Here is a 22,372-nt window from a genome sequence, read left to right on the forward strand (position 1 = left end):
ACCAGAATATGACTATTTGGCTGAAAGGGATATACTGCATATACTATGGAAAATATATATTTTTTTTGTCTTCCCTGGACTATAAAATATAGTATATTTGCGAGGGCAGAGACATAGTTAATCATGATAATAAACCAAATATTATAGGATTGAAAGTTATATTAAACAGATCAACCTGTGTGTATTAACAGTATGAAAGGTTATTTTATTCAGTTTGACATATAATGAAAAACAGTCCTAATCCAATATTCCATAAGAAAGAAATTAATATGTCAAGAAATCTATTGTTCTAGTCATCGACCTGTATGTATACATTTGTGTGGGGCCTGAAACAATGAATACGGTGGCTGTTTAGATTTGTTCTGCTGAGCATTTTATCATCTTGTAGGACCTACAATTGAGTTTACATTGGTCACATCCATTACGTCACATTACATTACAATACATTTCAAACTACCGTCATTAACAGATGGCTTCCCTGCTTCATCTTCCAGGTAAATACAGTAAGCATTTTCACTGAAGTTGCACATCAATTTTGTCCGTGTGATTCAACACTAGACTCTGCTCTCAATGCAGCTACCATTGTCTGTCCCATTCGCATCGTGACATTTCCCCCTTCTCTTCCATCCTCTTCACTCAATCACTTTCTATCCTCCTTCCCTAGATCCCAGTCACTCTGTGGTCTTCTCCAGTCCCTCTGGAGTCCAACGCTGCCACTCCGAGGCCTGGTGGTAGGAGGCAGAAAGGTTTTGGGAGGCCTAAGGATCCCCGTTTTAAACTCATCATTCCTCTTCCTCATCAGGGCGAAGGCTGGGGTCATTCGAATAGGGTCAGAAAAGTACTGTCGGAAAAAGAGAAAACCAGGGAATGTCTCAGTAGATGGTTTCTATTTTTATCTTTCTCTCTCTCACACACACACACACACACACACACACACACACACACACACACACACACACACACACACACACACACACACACACACACATATACATACATACATACATACATACATACATACATACATACATACATACATACATACATACATACATACATACATACAGTCAGGGTGTGACATAAATCCTAAATCCTTACACTTACACTGGCTTGTGGTACTGATGGTCCCTTCTCTTTAAAGCCTGGGTCTGTATGCATCACACTCAGGTCCATCATGGAACTGCTGAGTTCTGACACGGTGGTCTTAGCACCCCCTCCCTCCGCTGGGTTGAAGAGCTCTGACGAGGCTGCAGCCTCCTCATGATGTCACTCAAAGAGCTGAAGCTTTCACTTTGTGGCACCTTCAATATCAGAGGTCTCTGCATAAGAGAAAGGCAAACCTTCACTGTCCATACTCTGTCCTTTAACATCTAACAGTATTTGATTTTATTGTACTCCAAATGAGACAGATTCGTATTTCCATACAGGATGAATCAGTAGCAGTGGGACTGTGCATATATTTATAAACCAGAGGCTCACCCTAGATATAGAGGGGCTATCAGCACCAGAGTTGACTCTAGATTCAGTTGCCTCTGTGCCTAACTCCTCTGTCATAACATCTTCCCTTCTAGTTGGATGATCTCTTCTCTCTCTGGAGGGAAAGCCCACAGCTTCTTCTCGTGAGCCTGTCTCCATTTTGTTTTCACTGGGCCCCACAGACTCTTTCTCATCAACTTCAGAGCTCCTCTGTTTGGAGAGGTGTATGCCATATGTTTTGAGTTGGACCCTTCAAGAGAATAATTACATTTTAGTACTATTTACTGACAAAGTATGGCTAGGTTTACTATGGCAATGTATCCATTTAATTAATTGGAGTTCTGAAAGTTAATTCACAATCACAATTATAGTCACAATTATCACAGCGTTACACACCTGTGTTGGGTTTCTGTTTCAGCGGACGGCTGGTTCTCTTCCTGAGAGGGTAAATCTCCGCTGCAAAATCATCCAAAACCAGACAGGTGTTATAACATTGCTACTCAAAGTATTGTGGAGAGTTATTCTAAATAAAGCTCATTCTCTTCTTAAGGATATGCCATAACATTGCAAACCGAGCACGTATGAGTCTTATACTTCCCAAAAATGGACTCACTTAAAAGTCGTTTGATTATGCAGCTGAATTTCGCTCTCCGAATTGACATTGTTGGCCCATATTCTGTAACGCGAAAAGTACAAAATGACCTGAGCACCGATCATCCAGAAACTGCTACTGTCCCCACAAGATAAATGTATTACAGATAAAGGTGACACAGAGAGCAAATACAACCAAGACAGTGGCTCACAGTACATACAATCACACATTACGTGCGTTCTATGACTGGCTTCATACAGTGCCTTGCGAAAGTATTCGGCCCCCTTAAGTTAATACTTTGTAGCGCCACCTTTTGCTGCGATTACAGCTGTAAGTCGCTTGGGGTATGTCTTATCAGTTTTGCACATCAAGAGACTGAAATCTTTTCCCATTCCTCCTTGCAAAACAGCTCGAGCTCAGTGAGGTTGGATGGAGAGCATTTGTGAACAGCAGTTTTCAGTTCTTTCCACAGATTCTCGATTGGATTCAGGTCTGGACTTTGACCTGGCCATTCTAACACCTGGATATGTTTATTTTTGAACCATTCCATTGTAGATTTTGCTTTATGTTTTGGATCATTGTCTTGTTGGAAGACACATCTCCGTCCCAGTCTCAGGTCTTTTGCAGACTCCATCAGGTTTTCTTCCAGAATGGTCCTGTATTTGGCTCCATCCATCTTCCCATCAATTTTAACCATCTTCCCTGTCCCTGCTGAAGAAAAGCAGGCCCAAACCATGATGCTGCCACCACCATGTTTGACAGTGGGGATGGTGTGTTCAGGGTGATGAGCTGTGTTGCTTTTACGCCAAACATAACGTTTTGCATTGTTGCCAAAAAGTTCAATTTTGGTTTCATCTGACCAGAGCACCTTCTTCCACATGTTTGGTGTGTCTCCCATGTGGCTTGTGGCAAACTTTAAACAACACTTTTTATGGATATCTTTAAGAAATGGCTTTCTTCTTGCCACGCTTCCATAAAGGCCAGATTTGTGCAATATACGACTGACTGATTGTTGTCCTATGGACAGAGTCTCCCACCTCAGCTGTAGATCTCTGCAGTTCATCCAGAGTGATCATGGGCCTCTTGGCTGCATCTCTGATCAGTCTTCTCCTTGTATGAGCTGAAAGTTTAGAGGGATGGCCAGGTCTTGGTAGATTTGCAGTGGTCTGATACTCCTTCCATTTCAATATTATCGCTTGCACAGTGCTCCTTGGGATGTTTAAAGCTTGGGAAATCTTTTTGTGTCCAAATCCGGCTTTAAACTTCTTCACAACAGTATCTCGGACCTGCCTGGTGTGTTCCTTGTTCTTCATGATGCTCTCTGCGCTTTTAACGGACCTCTGAGACTATCACAGTGCAGGTGCATTTATACGGAGACTTGATTACACACAGGTGGATTGTATTTATCATCATTAGTCATTTAGGTCAACATTGGATCATTCAGAGATCCTCACTGAATTTCTGGAGAGAGTTTGCTGCACTGAAAGTAAAGGGGCTGAATAATTTTGCACGCCCAATTTTTCAGTTTTTGATTTGTTCAAATTTTTTGAAATATCCAATAAATGTCGTTCCACTTCAAATGAAATTGTGTCCCACTTGTTGTAAAACCCCAAACAGCAAACAATGATTCTTCTAGGAAAAACAAAAAAAACCTACAGTTTTATATCTTTATGTTTGAAGCCTGAAAATGACCAGCATGGCAAAATAAGGCAGAAAGTTCAAGGGGGTGGACTGGGGACAGCAATATGTCAGGTTCCTGGGGCGGTCCTAAGGCACTGTATGTTCTCATGTCAGGTTTCTACACCTCCGAGAGAGAGAAAGAAAGAGAGAAGGAGAGAATTAGAGAACGCAACAATATGGGGCTGCGTTGACACAAGGGCCATGTTTGCACCTGTTGACACATGTTTAGAAGGGAATGAAAGGTAAACGATCAAACCTGAGTGCACGAAACAGACTTTTTTTGTACACTTTAGAGCCGTACACGCGCGGATCAAAAACCTTTCACTGGTTTCAAATGGTTAGGAAATCTAGCCTTCTGTGGCATAAAAACAGGTATGGAAATCACATTGTGGCAATCCCTCTGGTTTCATCACACATACCTCCCCTCGTATGCATGCGTAGTTGTGAGGTGATCAACTTCCTTCGGACAAAACTCCTCCCCAAAAGGTGGCTTTTTGTTCACTGCTGTAAAATGTTGCAATGTTTCCTCCATGTTCACATTCATGTCCATGGGTTCACCGTGTTGATTGACATGACTTCCTCTGTGGATGACGCCCAGGGCCTCCCAATCCAGGGTGTAGTCTGCGGGTGGGGGAGGAGGGGGGCTGTTGATAGGCTCCATGGGGAAATACATGGGCCGGTTGTTGAGGTCCAGGAGCACTGAGTGGTGATGGGGCTCATCTATTGGGGCCTTGGTGGTCTTCCATGTGTCTGGACCTGGAAGTGAGGCTGCAAAGAGGATCCGGAACTCTCGGTCGAAGGATTCCACTACTGGGCCACTCAGCACAGTCACCAGCTGCCGGTGCAGGTGGGCGTCTGACCATGTGAAGCTAGTGAACACAATAACAAGCTGTTATTTGATGTCAGAGGGTAACTGAGTATGTAATAGGTTATAACCTGTGGAGAGCACCTAGCTGCTTTACCTGTAGCTGCCATTAACCACGGTCTCCAAATCCACCAGGAGGAAGTTGTCCTTCAACTCCCCCATCACTATCTTTCCCTCCCGCGAACAGAAGGTCTTTCCTCCAAGAACACGAACCTGTATATACTGTGAAGTGCAGAATACAAGATAATCAACTTTATTTCAATCCTGTCGATTCAGACATAGACTTTGAATTTACTTAAATACATACTGCCAGAATATACAGTATACATATAATCAAATGTTATTTGTCACATACGCCGAATACAAGTGTAGACCTTACAGTGAAATGCTTACTTACAAGCCCTTAACCAACAATGCAAGTTTTAAGAAAAATACCTTAAAAATGTAAGAAATAAATGTAACAAATAATTCAAGAGCAGCAGTAAAATAACAATAGCGAGGCTACAGGGGGTACCGGTACAGAGTCAATGTGTGGGGGCACCGGTTAGTCGAGGTAATTGAGGAAATGTGTAGAAGCTGTTGAGAAGCATCTTGGACCTAGACTTTTTGCTCCAGTACTGCTTGCCGTGCGGTAGCAGAGAGAATAGTCTATGACTCAGGTGGCTGGAGTCTGACAATTTTTAGGGCCTTCCACTGACACCGCCTGGTATAGAGGTCATGGATGGCAGGAAGCTTGGCCCTGGTGACGTACTAGGCCGTACGCACTACCTTCTGTAGTGCCTTGCGGTCGGAGGCAGAGCAGTTGCCATACCAGGCGGTGATGCAACCCGTCAGGATGCTCTCGATGGTGCAGCTATAAAACCTTTCGAGGATCTGAGGACCCATGCCAAATATTTTCAGTTTCCTGAGGGGGAATAGGTTTTGTTGTGCCCTCTTCACGACTGTCTTGGTGTGCATGGACCATGTTAGTTTGTTGGTGATGTGGACACCAAGGAACTTGAAGCTCTCAACCTGCTCCACTACAGCCCCATCGATGAGAATGGAGGTGTGCTCGGTCCTCCTTTTCCTGTTGTCCACCATAATATCCTTTGTCTTGTATATCATTACCACAGACGTGATGTTAGCCACACCAAGAGATGCACAGACTGACAAAGTAAATGCAGAACAACCTGTTCAGTTGTGTTGCTTCACCCAGATACATTCCACAAATGCCCAAAAAAAGGAGTTACCAGAGACTAGTCAGCCTGGGTGTGCATCAGGTTCTCAAGAGCCAGATGTCAGGTTAATGACTCCCCTTTCACAAAGTTCATACTGCTTTTATGAAACCTGATGCACTGTGACAAAGATTATTAAAATGTTGAGCTGTTGTTTTGGTACTGTGTGAATTAACAAGGTATGTGGGATTGGCTAAGTGGTATGAATGACATCAGGAGTCAGAGTCTGTAGTCCTTATAGGGTGTAGTTACTCACCGGATGCCTCAGCCTGTGAGGGGGGAGGTTCTCCTGGCTGGATCTCTGGTTCAGGACAATGTAAACAGGGACTCCCCGTGAAGCGATAGTGCGTAGATCCTCAATCACAGTGCTATCTGTCAGTCTGTCTGTCACCATGGCAACAACCTGTACAGCAGACACTCTGTCAGAGGAATATTAATATGTGACAGAGTGGATATTCCTGCCTGACCAGGTCGAAAACCCCTAACACAACATACTGAAGAGGCACCATCAACAACACTGACCCAGCAAAGAAAAGGCATTTCTGGATCCGGCTTGACAGCACCTCTAGGTCCCATTAAAGCAGTAGCGATGAACTCAGCCATCCGCTACAAATAATCGTCATACAATCCAATATTTTTACTGATGTTCCAAATGCATGCAGGCCTGATTATATTTTTGTGCCTTAAAAGTATATCATCTTCAATCACTCAGACATACCTTGCTAGCCCCCTGCAGTAGTCTTCTGATGATCTCTCTGACAGGAGGTTGTTCATCTGCAGGTGGGCTGGTGTAGACCATGGCGCGCCCCATTCCCACCCAGGTGACCCCCTCAGGCCAGCCCAGCTCCAGGCACGGTGCAGGGATGTCTGAGTGCGTGGGGAAGTACCTGGCGGAGAAGTCTTGCACACCTGAGCTGCCACCCTCCTCAGCCCCCTCCAACTCCTCATAGCTGCTATGGTAGTCCTTGACCCTGCCACTGATCTGGTTCACCTCCTCTGGGGAGAGGAAGGGGACGAGGTGCTCTGCACTCAGCGTGGTGTAGAAGGCCTCGGGGCCCGCACTCAGCAGGCGTTCTAGAGCATAGCGCTCCCTCTCGCAGTGAAGGTACTCCGGGCTGGACTCAGACATCGGCAGAAATATCACATCCTTATTCAGACTCTGTTCCTGGGAGTTTGACATGGCCGAACAATATGTAGCCTCCTCGGTCTTTGGGAATGAGGGTTGTCTTTTGAACTCTGCGGGGGAGGGGGGGGTTACACCCCCACCTACAAGCACTACTAGGGCAGCACAGGTCCAGCCAAAATCATGACACCAATTACACTAGCTGGTGATGATATGCTATTTGTTACTGGAAAATTGTGTGCGGTAGAAGTCTCCTTTTCACTACCTCTGTTTCCTCTGAGAGAAACGCAGTCACCAATGAATCTTGATTCTCGCATTAGATCTCATTGAAAGCATTGTCCAGAATCAGTTAAATAAGCTAAGGACACAGATATATCTTCAAGGGAACGATCTTGAAAACACAGACAAAAAAAGTTCCCAGCCTTTCACAAACATGTCACAAGTCCTTGTTGACGTAAGGAACAAATAGCTCTGAGTGAGTTATGATATATAATCACTAAAGAGATCATAACCACTAAAAACGATGAAATAATGATAGTGGCGATAGAAAAAGACAACTCACCCTTCACACTCACACTTCATGTCCTAAAATATGATGACTGATTACCTCCAACTTATAACAGATTCTCTTATCTTCCTCCTCCCCCTCTCGTACAACTCCTCCCTCACTCTCATCTTCCACCTCTCTCTCTGCTCACGTTGCCTCTCTCTCTGCTCCAAGCGATCTGCTCTGCTGACAGATCCTTTCAGTCTCTCGCAGCCACGATCGGGTCACGACCCTGTTTCCTCGAGAGAATCGCCACTTCTTACCCTGAAGTGCACAGCGGACAACTTTCAAATCCTCATGTCAACTTGTGTTCCAACTTGTGGATTCTGTGTGGCTATCTTCCAAAATAAAGCTGTTTTTAGGTGACTCCCTACAGAGAGTGTATGTAATATTTCATCCCTTGTGTTATCTATTATGTGGTGATGAAAGAAAACCTTTTCATTCACTTCATAGTTGACTCCTGAGACCGGTCCAGCCAGATGGGCAGGTCTGCTAGCCACAGGAGCAGGACTGGAGTCCCATTGACTGCCTGGGGAAGCCTCGCTGGGGGCAGTCCTCTCTTCCCACACCTTCTATTGACTCTCATTGAATTTCCACCATCCATGCTCAGAATGATGTCACGAGATACGGGTTTCTACAAAGTGGAACAGTCAGCTAATGATGTTATTTGACCATAAAGTTTTTTTTTTTTTTAGAGTAAGATAGTAATGTTGTGGTGTGAGTGTGGTAGCTACCTATGAATGCCCCTTCACAGGAGTGTCTCTGAAGCTCGAAGGACATAGTGGCACACCCTACAGAGGTTATTATAGTACGGCATACTGGAGTTCTTCACAATGGGCACGTGGTAGGAATTTAAAGAAGCTTTCACAGAGGAATTAAACACACAAGAGCCATTAACTCCACAAACTTTTTTTTCTTACTGATCATGAGGAAGATTTTATGCAATCAAATACTTCATCACAAAAACGACAGAATTAACCCAAGCTGCAGCAATATTGCCTACAGTCAAAAATGGTTCTATAAAATGAAATGACTCAATTGATAGATTAAATGAGAAAAAGTGTATTTCACAGATACAGTAATAGTATGCACACAATACATACACTATATATAGAGAGAAGTATGTGGACACCCATTCAAATTAGTGGGTATGGCTATTTCAGCCACACCCGTTGCTGACAGGTGTATCAAATTTAGCACACCGCCATGCAATCTCCACAGAAAAACATTGGCAGAAGAACGGCCTTACTGACAGCTCTCGTGGCACGGTCATAGGATGCTAACTTTCCAACAAGTCAGTTTGTCAAATTTCTGCAATGCTAGAGCTACCCCGGTCAACTGTAAGTGCTGTCATTGTGAAGTGGAATGTCTAGGAGCAACAACGGCTCAGCCGTGAAGTGGTAGGCCACACAAGCTGACAGAACGGGACCGCCGAGTGCTGAAGGGCGTAGCGCATAAAAATGCTGTCCTCAGTTGCAACACTCACTACCGAGTTCCAAACTGCTTCTGGAAGCAACGTCAGCACAAGAACTGTTCGTCTGGATCTTCATGAAATTAGTTTCCCTGGCCGAGCAGCTGCACACAAGCCTAAAATCACCATGCTCAATGCCAAGCGTCTGCTGGAGTGGTGTAAAGCTTTCCACCATTGGACTACTCTGGAGCAGTGGAAACGCATTCTCTGGAGTGATGAATCCCTCTTCACCATCTGGCAGTCCGATGGACGACTCTGGGTTTGGTGGATGCCAGGAGAACACTACCTGCCCCAATGCATAGTACCAACTGTAAAGTTTGGTGGAGGAGGAATAATAGTCTGGGGCTGTTTTTCATGGTTTGGGTTCGGCCCCTTAGTTCCAGTGAAGGGAAATCTTAACACAACAGCATACAATGACGTTCTAGACGATTCTGTGCTTCCAACTTTGTGACTACAGATTGGAGAAGGCCCTTTCCTGTTTCAGCATGACAATGACCCCGTGCACAAAGCAAGGTCCATACAGAAATGCTTTGTCGAGATCAGTGTGGAAGAACTTGACTGGCCTGCACGGAGCCCCCATCTAACTCCTGTGGGATGAATTGAAATGCTGACTGTGAGCAAAGCATAATTGCCCAACATCAGTGCCGGATTTCACTAATGCTCTTGTGGCTGAATGGAAGCAAGTCCCTCCAGCAATGTTCCAACATATAGTGGAAATGCTTCCCAGAAGAGTTGATGCTGTTATTGCAGCAAAGGGGGGGGGGGACCAACTCCATATTATTAATGCCCATGATTTTGGAATGAGGTGTTCGATGAGCAGGTGTCCACATACTTTTGGTCATGTAGTGTATGTAAATCCCATTGGAAATCTATTACAGAGAAAATAAAGACCTCTCTTTCATCGCGTCTCTGTTGTTGTTCACCACAGTCGAGTGATAACAGGATAACAGTACCAAGTAATATTGAATGATGCTGCTGATTGACCTCACGTCTGTCTTGGCTCACTGCTTCTTGCGCAGGTGGACATACAGAACTCCACTGAAGAGCAGGAGGGGTACACAGGACCATGCCAGGATGAAGCAGTAGCCAAAGTGACCCATGCTTAGGTCTCTAGAGTCCTCCAGGATCTCCTTACGGTGGAACGTGAAGATGAGCGAGGCGGCAAATGATGTGAAACCTGGAGGAGCAAAGAAGACAGGGGACAGGGAGGGTAAATTATCTTCAGAGAATAAACGTGTGTGAATCAATAACCACAATTAACAGAGAATGAGGAAGCAACTTATCTAGGTTAATGACAAACCCTCTAAAATAATATACAGTAAGTACACACACAAAATAACTGGCTGCCATAAACTGGTTCTGGTCCAGTACAGTACCTGCGAAGACCTGACAAAGGCCTGTGAAATAGAAGAGCCCGACTTTAGACAAGGTGAAGAGCTGACCCAGGAAGACCAGGAAGGAGATAGAGGAGAAGACCACAGAGAAGACCATCAGGGCTTGGACAGCCTGCAACCAGTCTGGAGGAACAAGAGATGAGCCATAAGACTCCATGTCATTGGGACAACACATAGACACATTGAATATAAAGACTACATTGAATCACAAAAACACAAACATCATGCACATGATCACTCAAAGGCATAATTACACAGAATAACGATGGGAAGCGGTGACATAAAGTGACATCCTCATTCACATGTAGACTAGATGCTAAAGACCACACGTAGCCTGGATAAAACGTCCTATTTTATTTACCATTTTCATTGGAGGCAGCACACAGCCAGTTTCCCGTTGTGTTGTCATGAATGCAGTTATACCAGAGGTCTGTGATCTCAGCATCGGTCCAGACCCACCAGGACTAGAGCGAGACACACAATAGAAGAAAGGTTTAGTTCAGCAGGCAATCTGCCCATATCATAAAAATGGGTTGGCTACGTCCCACTGTTGGATTCCTTCAGAGCTTTCGATGTGATTGGATATCCCTAAATCAAATTCCTGCATGTTATATAAGGTAGGTTTATCTTAAGCACTATCCGTAGGTTGATATTCAACGTTGTTGTGGTTGCTCTCTTCAGCCTTTGATACTCATATCAGCAACATATGCCAGGAAAAGGGAGTGCTGCAGAGTCGGATTTGGTATTTTGGTATTTTATTAGGATCCCCATTAGCTGTTGCGAAAGCAGCAGCTACGCTTCCTGGGGTTCACGCAGAACATGAAACATGACATATTACAGAACATTAATAGACAAGAACAGCTCAAAGACAGAACTACATACATGTAAAAATGGCACACATGGCCTACATATCAATACATACACACAACATAACTAGGTCAAATAAGGGAGAGTCGTAGTGAGGTGTTGCTTTATCTGTTTCAAAAAAGGGTTGCTGTTCATTTAAGCAATATGAGATGGAAGGGAGTTCCCATGCAATAATGTCTCCATAAAATTATGTACACTTTCTTGAATTTGTTCTGGATTTGGGGACTGTGAAAGACCCGTGGTGGCATGTCTGGTGGGGTAAGTGTGTGTGTCAGAGAAAAAGCATTGTATTTGGGCAAACACAATTTTTACAATAGTTTGCTAAGAGCTGGCAGAAACGTCTGCTGTTAGAACCAGTAAAGGTTGTTTTACCACTCTTGGGTAAGCAGAATTCCTTTGGCTTCCCTCCATGCCTGAGGACAATTTTTTATATATTATTATTTTTATTGAACCTTTATTTAACTAGGCAAGTCAGTTAAGAACAAATTCTTATTTACAATGACGGTCTACATAGGCTAAACCTGGACGACGCTGGGCCAATTGTGCACCGCACAATGAGACTCCCAATCATGGGACTCCTAATCACGGTCGGGTGTGATGCAGCCTGGATTCAAACCAGGGTCTGTAGTGATGCCTCTAGCACTGAGATGCAGTGCCTTAGACCGCTGCACCATTCGTGAGCCCCCCGAATGGTGCAGTGGTGCAACTCCCTCTAGACTCTGATTAAAGATATGACAGATAGGAGTGGCCATAGAGTAAGCTACCATCCTCAGTAGCTTTCCATCTAAGTTGTCAATGCCAGGAGGTTTGTTATTATTGATTGATAACAATAATTGTTCTACCTCTCTCACACTAACTTTGTTAGTTGTTGAGATTGGCTAACAGTGGAGAGTGTCTCACCTTCTCCATGGTAGCGATGAACAGCATGGCCAGAGTGAGCAGATGCAGCACAGTCACAGACATGAGCAGGAGAACCATGATGGCTGCTGCTGGGAGCTTCCACTGAGGCCACACCCAGGGGTCCTGGACATAGACAGAGTCTTGAGATAGTTGCCTGAAATACTCTCGCTCTCTCTCTCTCGCTCTCTATCGCTCTCTCTCTCTCTATCGCTCTCTCAGGGGGAAACATGTTCACTTTCATCATGCTCCTCAACATATGCCTGCAGTGATTATCTCTCTTTGCCTATCTATCAACCCACCACAGGCATCTTAGTCAGGGGAATAAGTCAGGGGAATCTAGAGAGCCTGAACTGCGTTTGAAGAACATAGTAGAGCTCCAACATGCTGTAGGTTTAGAAAGTAAATGTCCCGTCACTTGTCTGAAACCCCTGTCTGCTGCTACTATTATTACTATTAGCATTTCAATCAGACTAGAAACATGTACAGTTGAAATCAGAAGTTTACATACACCTTAGACAAATATATTTAGACTCAATTTTTCCTGACATTTAATTCTAGTAAAAATTCATGGTCTTAGGTCAGTTAGGATCACCACTTTATTTGAAGAATGTGAAATGTCAGAATAATAGTAGAGTATGATTTATTTCAGCTTTTATATCTTTCATCACATTCCCAGTGGGTCAGAAGTTTACATACACTCAACTAGTATTTGGTAGCATTCCCTTTAAATTGTTTAACTTTGGTCAAACGTTTCGGGTAGCCTTCCATAAGCTTCCCACAATAAGTTGGGTGAAGGCTTTAACTTCCTGACTGACGTCTTGAGATGTTGCTTCAATATATCCACATAATTTTCCTACCTCATGATGGCATCTATTTTGTGAAGTGCACCAGTCCCTCCTGCAGCAAAGCACCCCCACAACATCATGCTGCCACCCCCGTGCTTCACGGTTGGAATGGTGTTCTTTGGCTTGCAAGCCTCCCCCTTTGTCCTCCAAACATAACAATGATCATTATGGCCAAACAGTTCTATTTTTTGTTTCATGCAGACCAGAGGACATTTCTCCAAAAAGTATGATCTTTGTCCCCATGTGCAGTTACAAACCGTAGTCTGTCTTTTTTATGGCGGTTTTGGAGCAGTGGCTTCTTCCTTGCAGAGTGGCCTTTCAGGTTATGTCGGTATTGGCCTCATTTTACTGTGGATGTAGATACTTTTGTACCTGTTTCCTCAGGCATCTTAACAAGGTCCTTTGCTGTTGTTCTGAGATTGTTTTGCACTTTTCGCACCAAAGTACATTCATCTCTAGGAGACAGAACAGGTCTCTTTCCTGAGCGGTATGACGGCTGCGTGGTCCCATGGTGTTTATACTTGCGTACTATTGTTAGTACAGATGAACGTGGTAACTTCAGGCGTTTGGAAATTGTTCCCAAGGATGAACCAGATTTGTGGAGGTCTACAATTTCTTTGCCTGATTTCATTTGACTTTCCCATGATGTCAAGCACAGGGGCACTGAGTTTGAAGGTAGGCCTTGAAATAAATCCACAGGGACATCTCCAATTGACTCAAATTATGTCAATTAGCCTATCAGAAACTTCTAAAGCCATGACATAATTTTCTGGAGTTTTCCAAGCTGTTTACACACACAGTCAACTTAGTGTATGGAAACTTCTGACCCACTGGAATTGTGATACAGTGAATTATAAGTGAAATAATCTGTCTGTTAACAATTGTTGGAAAAATGTCTTGTGTCATACACAAACTAGATGTCCTAACCGACTTGCCAAAACTATAGTTTGTTAACAAGAAATTTGTGGAGTTTTAATGACTCCAAACTAAGTGTATGTAAACTTCCGACCTCAACTGTATGTAGACGTATGACTTTCCTGTGAGCCTGTGCACATATATACAGATGTCTAGAAGCAATGCAGGACAAGATTATAACCCATCCCCATCCTCATACTGTAAATAATCTAAAATGCATCACCATTCAACAACAAATGGCTGGAATAAGTGTATTTCTTGAGAGGAGTTCATTTCGCAGTCTCATCTAGCTTTTGCCCATTCAAGCTGGCCCATTCTGACAGCGCCTGTTTATGGGATGAATGCCAATGGAGGAGTAGGTTCAGACATTCAGTTCCAGAATAGAGCAGACTGTGTGTGTGTGCACTGTACTTCTCATTTCTAAATTCAAATACAACACATACATGTTCCCCTGCGTGAAATAGTGAGAGGGAGATTTTTTTCCATTAGATTGGTAATGACTATTCTAAAAGGTATGTGTCTCGTCACATTCTTTATCGGGTTGGCATTAGGCTTTTTCACTGCTGATGTAAACTGTACTGTTTATGTAGTACTTACCTAGTACGAAGAGGAGCAAACCTGAGGAATTAACATAGTAGGAGGGAGAATGTACAGTTATGAATATAGCTACTGTTCCCTGAAGGAGGGAATGAGGCAAAAAAATACTATGGGGAGTCCACGACCAATCATATTTACCTGAAGAAAACTGAAATCACTCCCAATGGGCCAATTGATGCCGAGACTGCCCTCGGAAGCCCCGCCTTCCTGGCTATAATACAGATGCTCGCATTGATTTCCTCAATTCAGTACCGCTCTTCAGCAAGCCCAAACCCCCTGACGGCGCGGGGCCAAAATATGTTATACCTTGCTCCCTCCCTTAGGGAACAGTAGTTATATTCAAAACTGTATGTTCCCTTTCAGTTGGTCACTCGGTATGACATACTATGGTGATATACAATCTGTAAGGGGACCTGTAAGACTTACTGTAGCACTGTAGTCCTAGCAACATGGGAGGGACCGTGGCTGGAGATGAGCTGTGCTCCTCATCAGGAGCAGGTGGGGGCTTGTTGTTGGCTTCTGAAGCCCCACTAACTGGAACAGGGATGACTCTTAGCTTAGAGACAGGTGGTGGCCCCTGGGCTACAGCTGGTGGAAGAGATACTGGGACAGGGGCCGAGGATCCCTGGTCTACAGCTGGTGGAAGAGATACTGGTGGTCTAGAGCTCCACAATGGCTGACTGCTGACTGATGCTCTGTAGCTGGAGAGGGTGGCCACTCTGGAACAGCAGCTGGCTGCAGGCTACTGTTGGCTAACGGTGGCAGACTGGAACACCTTGTCAGGAACAGGATGGATACCCATGCTGAGAGCAAAATGAGAACCAGTGGCAGGGACAGGTAGATAATAGATACACCCTGGCACCGTCAGCGGGCTGGTTCTCCACACTGGAAATGTCTGGGAGCTGATAGGTAGGTACAGTATGTCTCTTAGCTGGACCACTAGTGGATGAATAGCCTTCAGACAGGTGTGGTGAGTGCCGGGACTGAGACAACTCAGCTGCTGCTGGAGGAGGCTCTTGGTAGCTGCACTGTAGGCTTGGAGTGCCACTCTGATGACACGGCAGAAGTGACTCATCACATGCTCAGGCCACGGTGGAGGGTCGGTCAACTCACAGTTGTCATACTGGCCTTATCCTCTTCATTGGGTGATGGCTCCACATGCTCAGCAAGCTCTGATGCGGGCCGTGGTGGTGTTGGCAGAACTCTCTCTGCTGCAGGGATGCCTCAGGATGAGGACTCTGTAGAGGCTGGCTTAGTGAGAGAGATTCTAGCTATGGACTGGGGTATGAGGTCTCTTCTTGTTGCTCACGTAGCTGAGTGAGACTGTCCCTCTGTTCTCGTGGCTCAGATGGGAGTCTGGGACGAACCTGTACTCTCTGAAGGTCTCCCACTCGTCTGGAGTTGTGTCCCATCTGGCCTGGCTGGAGAGGAAGGGACTGGGTGGAGAGGAGTGTTGTCTTGGCAGCTCCCTCAATAAGAGGCTGAAGGTCATGTTCTTTCCCATGTGAATACTGTGCATACTGTGCATACTGTGAATACTGTGAATACTCTGCTGTGCTACAACAACTAGGATAAGGTTAGGCGTGGCGCCGTGGATGATCAGACCAGGTCCAGGCTTCACCGGTAACTCGCTGCATCTTGATCTGGGAGTAAACACTTTAACCAGGTTTGAACGGACCACAATGTAGTGGAGGGCTAAAGGTGTATTATTCTTAGGTTGCTGGTTTGGTATGGGTGTTATTGCATCTGGGCCTCGGTCAGGATGCACTGATGGGAAGACACAGTGAATAGTTGACTTGCAGTTTACTTCAAGATAGACCGTATGTAACAGCAGAGCTACGGCTTGACACAAGGCACACTTGGGTGTGAAGGCGTGTGTGTATGTGTGTGTATGTGTGGTTTTCCTATAGGTGGAAGCAGATAACTAAAGTGCCATCAAAATCAGGAATGATATACAGCTATTATACAATGACGTTGCATGACAAATATAAACTATATGACATCACTATAACAGGTTATTACACATGAAAGGCTTAAACTAAAGCACCACTAGTTGGCAATAACACATGAATGACTACACCATTACTAATAACTGAATGGATGGAATCTCACTGAATCCCATAAAGACATCGGAAAGGGTGGGACACAACACAATCACCGAAGTAACATGCGCCGGCGCCACGTTAGGCTTGACTAACTCCTAAATGCTAACTGTATTAATACACCGGAAAGGCACGCTAAAGTGCTATCTTAACCCAAATAGTGTGCAAAAGCATACATCCATTTAATAGACGGGTGTACAATAACTCCTCATGCAGTATGACTGAAATGACGGTTATTGTTGCGACCCGTCGTCCACTAATAAAGGACTACCACGGACAAATATCAGACCAACTGTAACAACTTACAGACATAGGCACATCATTTTTTGGTTTGTTTTTAGGAAGACACAAATACATTTAAATGACAGAGACATACAAGCGCCATAGATGAACTAGTCAATCCAATGTACCACCGCACCAAGTCCGAATGACAATCACATTCCTCAGTAAGAAGATCCTGGGGTTTCAAGCTGTTCTGGAGAGAATTCCAAGACCACCGAGCTGAGTAGTTAAAACACTTTTTTGCAATGATCCGTTCTGATTTTAGGGACCTTTAGAAGTAAGTAGGAGTGAGACTGTAACTGGTATTTATTTTCTGACCTGGTCAAATAAGAACAGAGATCTAGTGGCCTTATTGATCATAGCATACCAATGTTAAAGCCGACATAGAGTCAGTGAAGACCAGCTGACAGCACTATAGAGATCACAGTGGCGTGTCAGATGCTTTTGGTCAGTAATAAACCTAAGAGCTGCGTGATACACGGAATCAAGTGCCTTCAGGGTAGTGCTTGAGGTCTGCATATAAATACCATCACGGTAGTCAAAGATAGACAGGAATGTACACCGTAGCAGCTCTTATCTGGCCTCCAAAGAAAAACAAGCCTGGAAAAAAACTATTCTCTATCTTCTTTACCAGGCCCTCAACATGATTAGTGAAGATCAGCTTCTCATCCGCCCAAACTCCTAGATATTTGTCTTTACTTGCTCTGTAGACTTCCTTTTCAAGGTAGTAATGACATGATTTTCAGAGTGTTTAGTATTGGAAAAATAACATGTATTTTGTTTTAGAGCAATTCAGAACAAGCTTGAAATCGTACAGATTCTGTTGAACGATGTTAAAACCATTTGAGTTTGTTTTTAAGCCAAAGTCAAAAACGCTGCCGCTTGAATAGAGAACAGTGTCATCCACATACAAATGTACATCAGCTGTCTCAATGTCTCCCAATGTTGTTGATGTAGATACTTAACAACAGTGGACCTAAAATTGATCCTTGAGGCACACCTCTAGGATGTCAGACTTACAACTACTTGCCAAGATTTGGAAGGATTATTCAGATTATCAGCAGTAGATTTGAGATAGTGGTCTGCTTACACCAGTTTTCAGTCAGAACTTGCATGTAAGCGGTAACTAAGGGAATGATGCTATACACGTGTTCTCTATGCATATACACAATATGAAGTGCTAATGCACACATGCTACAGATACACAATGTTACAGATACACAATGCTAGCTTACTTAGCTTATTTAGCTGCTGACACAGAGTAAACTCTGAGGGAAATATAATGTGCTAAACTCGACATGTGCATGACTAATATAATGTAAACAGTAACATGAAATGCAACTTACTGTTCAATAACACACACTTAAAGTTGCAATATGTCACTTTTTTGGGTGACCTGACCAAATACACATCTGTGTTATAGATCTGTCATTCTCATTGAAAGCAAGTTTAAGAAGAGGTAGATCTGTTCTATGTGCACTATTTCTATGCTTCCAGTTCATAAGTTTAGTTTTTGCGTCTTTTTTGTGTGATTTTGTACACCAGCTTGAAACAGCTGAAAATACAATATTTGTGCTTATGAAAAAGATAATTCACAGCGGTTTAGATGTTACAATGATTCTCAATCACCCACGTTGAGAGATCCAGGAAGATACGTCGCCCTGGGCGACGGGAAATGCGCACTGCTCCATACGAGCAGATAACAGGCCATGTGTAGGAGTGAGAGAGACCGTGCCCCCCCCCCATGCCTGTTGATGTACGCCACCACCGTCCTGTTGTTGGATCTTACCATCACATTCTGGCCTTCCAACATCGAAAGGAAACGCCTCAGCGCTAGCAAAACAGTCAGAAGCTCTAGGTAATTGATATGCTGCGCTCTTTGCGCTGTTGACCAAATCCCTCTTTCCAAGTAGCCCACACACAGCGCTCCCCATCCCAGTAAGGATGCATCTGTCGTGATCACCCTGCTGAACACTACCTGGCCCATAAGAATCCCCTGCAACAGCAGTCACGGGTCCTTTAGGCACCACGGGGATACCTTGAACCCAACACTGAAACAGACGCATCAACAGAAGTCCCAGAGACACCAGAGCTATCATAGAGGTCATCAGACCCAATAACCGCAGGCACAAGCGAAAAGGCACAGAGTGCTCTAGCTGAAACCTTGCCAGACGGAGCCGGTATGCGACCCTCCTCTGTTGGGACAAAAACGCATGATTCAGAACCGAGTCCAGAACGAGACCCAGAAACTGAATGCGCTGAGCCGGCGTCAAACAACTTTTCTTGTGATTCACTATGAACCCCAGAGACTGAAAATGGCCCATAGAGCTGTGTCCTGTTTTTGTTTCTCCCTGAAAGGGGCCTGTTAGAACTCCATTGCCAAGCTAAACAACCTTTTGGTGAAACTGGCTCATCAAAATACATACGCCTGTCCCTCTCAGGAATCCAGGACAATGTCAACCAGAGGTGGCGCTGAGCCACCACCGCTGCTACCGCTGCTACCATACTGGTCCTTCTGTAGCACAGTTGGTAGAGCATGGCACTTGTAACGCCATGGGTAGTGGGTTCGATTCCCGGGACCACCCATACGTAGAATGTATGCACACATGACTGTAAGTCGCTTTGGATAAAAGCGTCTGCTAAATGGCATATATTATATTATTATTATACTTTCCCCCCAACTAGGATAGTACAGTGGGACAGATGCAGCACAAAATCAGCCGTAGCACGGAGCCTGGCTGAATGAGGGGAATCCCAGGTCGCCTTTAGCTCATCGGCGAAAATCTTTATACAGGGGTAAGTGATGCTTCACCGCGCTGAGTGAGGGACAGGAGGTAAATACCTTCTCCCAAACCTGGAGGAACTCTGCTGCAGTGGAGAAGACACCCAATCCATCTCCAGGTGATCTGCTACCCGACGACACAGCTCCATCAAAGGCACATTAACCACCAATGGTTCACTCTCCACCACCAAATCCAAAGCTGTGGGGTTTTAAGCTGCCCCAGAGCTGCCCTTGAGCCAACCAGGCTCGTAAGACCCTTCACTGGTTTAATCGTAAAACCCTTCACTGGTTTCATCGTAAGACCCTTTACTGGTTTCATCGGAAGACCCTTCAATGGTTTCATCGGAAGACCCTTCAATGGTTTCATCGTAAGACCCTTCACTGGTTTCATCGTAAGACCCTTCACTGGTTTCATCGTAAGACCCTTCACTGGTTTCATCGGAAGACCCTTCACTGGTTTCATCGGAACACCCTTCACTGGTCCGAGCCAAAGGCCTACTGAGCGTATTTCCACCCCAGGCAAACAGGACAACACTTGTGGGTATGCCCTAGGGTACGGTCGGAGGTTAAAACTCAGCTGGTTAGCCTTTACTCTTACCACTGGCCATCTTACTCAAGCAAGGAAGCACTGGCTACACAAGCAGATCAGAAAGAAGTGGACGTTTATCAAACACAAAAACCGATACCAACACCCAAAACTCATAACCTTTAGGGGTACCAGTACTCTCTCCCCAATAACAGACACCTAAGTTGAAGCCGAAAATTCGTAATCTTTGTGTCCTTGAAAAGTTTGTAGATTGTGTGACCCTTTCTCCCTTTAGGTGAGCTGAAGAGCGAATAATTGAGGAAATGAATGCGATGCCTGGTATTATAACCAGGAAGGCTTCCGAGGGCAGGCTCAGCATCCATTGGCCTGTTGGGCGTGATTTTCAACAGGTGAATATGATCGGTCATTGACATTGACTCCCCACAGTATGTTACACCGAGTGAGTGACTGAAAGGGAACTGTGGCGTGAAAACAAAGTACATTGACTCTGATAACATTACACTCTAGATTGAGAATAACAATTTTAAAAGTATCTATTTCAAAACACACATAATAATGTTGGTATATAGTATATTTGTGTCACTGTTAAATCAAAGCAAAAACACAATAGATATCACTATAACCAAAGATTTATCAAGACTGTCAAGTCAAGTTCAAAGCCTTGATATTGCGACTTACCTTAGATTGCAAATTTCAGTTCCTGGGGCCAAGTGGCTGGTTCTGTAACCCTCAATAGCCTCGTCTTCTACTGCAATCGGGCTTTTCTCACAGATGCCAATCTCCTCCCTCTCTACTCTTCGTTTTCTCCCACACTCGGCCTCCAAAATTTAGAGAAAGACAGGGGTTGGAATGTAGAGTGGGATACAGGGGGAGTTTTAAACTTCCATTTCCTCTGCCCTCCCCCAAAGTCTACAGTCTGGACCAACTGACTAAAAATGACTACGGACTACCCACTGCACTGGACCCACCCACAGTCATGAACCGAGTCAATCACATGAGAAGCTACATATTGTAAACATTACATTCGTATGTTGGCATGGTATACATACAATGGGGAATAATTAATACTTTGCTTTCGACCTGTTCCATAACCCTACAGCAAATTGTAAGAGTAGAAAGATGTAATGTATGTGTTCAGTGTCAGTTTATAGAGACAGAAGGATCTTAACTGCCATAGCAACATACATTATTATTGCATTTGTCAGGAGCAATTTACCTCATGTATTTGTTTTGTCAAGTTGTATCCAAAGTCACTCTATAGTTGAGTAGACTACCAGTTTAAAGTGATCCATTGCTTTGATCTAGGGGAAACTGTGTGGGAATATGGGAGATGTACTGTATAACTCATTCTGGGTTAGTCTGTCTCTAGTACAGTACAGTTGGCTACTGTTGCCAGGCTGGATTCAGTCAATGGGAGGAAATTACTTCTCATTAGAGACCACTTTTGATTCCTAGTGAGTGGGAAAACTGAGACCACACAAGAAACCTAAACAAGTAGGCTAAAAGTGAACACAATAAGACAAACAAAAAGATTTTCACGAAATCTGCTTTATTTGAATGTAAAGGCAATATTTGACAACAAACATACAATAAAATAGAACAATCTAAAAAGACACCAAATTAACAAATGTACATTTTTCCATGAAGTGCCTTGATAAAATTCAATGTAATTCAATTCCATTAAACTGAACACTGATGTTTATTTTTTTAATATAATGACCCCCTATTTTGATCTGAATTGCAGCTTGGTCTATGGTTGCATACAGGTTTTTTGTTGTTGTTGAAAATGTCCATAATATACCTGCAGTAATAGTGGAATGATAGTGTTTCACAGTATTACTAACCCTCCAGTGATGTGATTGGCTGTGATATTCACTTATTGATGTCTCCCAACAGTCCCATTTGTCAAAATGGGAAAGCTGCTTGTGTTATCTAGTGGAAATTGGGTCAAGTGGACAATGTAGAAATTCTGCTAAATTCTAGGTTTAGCACCTTTAAATTGGGAATTCAGAGGTGGGGGAGCCCTATTTGGAGGGGTTAGGTTAAGGTTTGAGCCAGGGTTGAACATAATGGTTATGCCAATATTAGGCTGATACTAGGGTTAGGGTTGAAGTGGGATGTAGGCATGAATCTAGGGTTAAGTTAGGGTTGAAGTGGGGTGTAGGCATGAAGC

General features: G+C 44.1%; 2 protein-coding genes across 7 annotated transcripts; both read right to left on the reverse strand.

Moving 5' to 3' along the window:
• Positions 1-192: 192 nt before the first annotated feature.
• Positions 193-7,786, reverse strand: fam83e (family with sequence similarity 83 member E). Of its 4 annotated transcripts, none has more exons than XM_052473278.1 (9): positions 6,546-7,786; positions 6,084-6,230; positions 4,711-4,835; positions 4,168-4,617; positions 2,090-2,152; positions 1,873-1,932; positions 1,480-1,726; positions 1,105-1,301; positions 193-841 (listed from the first exon to the last, which is right to left on the reverse strand). In XM_052473278.1, exons 1-8 carry the CDS (start codon positions 7,005-7,007, stop codon positions 1,173-1,175), a joined length of 1,683 nt encoding a protein of 560 aa, XP_052329238.1. In that variant the 5' UTR covers positions 7,008-7,786; the 3' UTR covers positions 193-841; positions 1,105-1,172. The 4 variants fall into 4 exon arrangements, with proteins under 4 accessions (XP_052329238.1, XP_052329237.1, XP_052329240.1 ...); XM_052473277.1 differs by having other exon boundaries at positions 1,105-1,319; positions 6,546-7,784; XM_052473280.1 differs by having other exon boundaries at positions 1,105-1,319; positions 6,084-6,246; positions 6,546-6,916.
• A 753-nt stretch (positions 7,787-8,539) lies between these two features.
• On the reverse strand, positions 8,540-21,094 carry emp3a (epithelial membrane protein 3a). 3 transcript variants are annotated; one of them, XM_035796376.2, is made up of 6 exons: positions 20,878-21,094; positions 14,487-14,507; positions 12,130-12,252; positions 10,724-10,826; positions 10,345-10,485; positions 8,540-10,145 (listed from the first exon to the last, which is right to left on the reverse strand). In XM_035796376.2, exons 3-6 carry the CDS (start codon positions 12,205-12,207, stop codon positions 9,970-9,972), a joined length of 498 nt encoding a protein of 165 aa, XP_035652269.1. In that variant the 5' UTR covers positions 12,208-12,252; positions 14,487-14,507; positions 20,878-21,094; the 3' UTR covers positions 8,540-9,969. The 3 variants fall into 3 exon arrangements, with proteins under 3 accessions (XP_035652269.1, XP_035652268.1, XP_035652270.1); XM_035796375.2 differs by lacking the exon at positions 14,487-14,507; XM_035796377.2 differs by lacking the exons at positions 14,487-14,507; positions 20,878-21,094 and adding an exon at positions 14,913-20,819.
• Between the last annotated feature and the right edge of the window lie 1,278 nt (positions 21,095-22,372).

Source organism: Oncorhynchus keta, chromosome 21 (assembly GCF_023373465.1).
Source record: "Oncorhynchus keta strain PuntledgeMale-10-30-2019 chromosome 21, Oket_V2, whole genome shotgun sequence".
Classification (NCBI taxonomy): domain Eukaryota; kingdom Metazoa; phylum Chordata; class Actinopteri; order Salmoniformes; family Salmonidae; genus Oncorhynchus; species Oncorhynchus keta.

Bases quoted from the DNA above. Each gene is read 5' to 3' on its own strand.
- emp3a (XM_035796375.2), bottom strand. From the start codon at position 12,207: ATGGTTCTCCTGCTCATGTCTGTGACTGTGCTGCATCTGCTCACTCTG. The intron at 10,827-12,129 runs GTGAGACACTCT...GTCTCGCTCTAG, and splicing joins TCATCGCTACCATGGAGAAG to TCCTGGTGGGTCTGGACCGA. The intron at 10,146-10,344 runs GTACTGTACTGG...TTGCTCCTCCAG, and splicing joins CCTTTGTCAGGTCTTCGCAG to GTTTCACATCATTTGCCGCC.
- fam83e (XM_052473277.1), bottom strand. From the start codon at position 7,007: ATGTCAAACTCCCAGGAACAGAGTCTGAATAAGGATGTGATATTTCTG. The intron at 4,618-4,710 runs GTAAAGCAGCTA...TGTGTTCACTAG, and splicing joins GTGGTTAATGGCAGCTACAG to CTTCACATGGTCAGACGCCC. The intron at 1,320-1,479 runs GTGAGCCTCTGG...TCTCTTATGCAG, and splicing joins ATAGCCCCTCTATATCTAGG to AGACCTCTGATATTGAAGGT.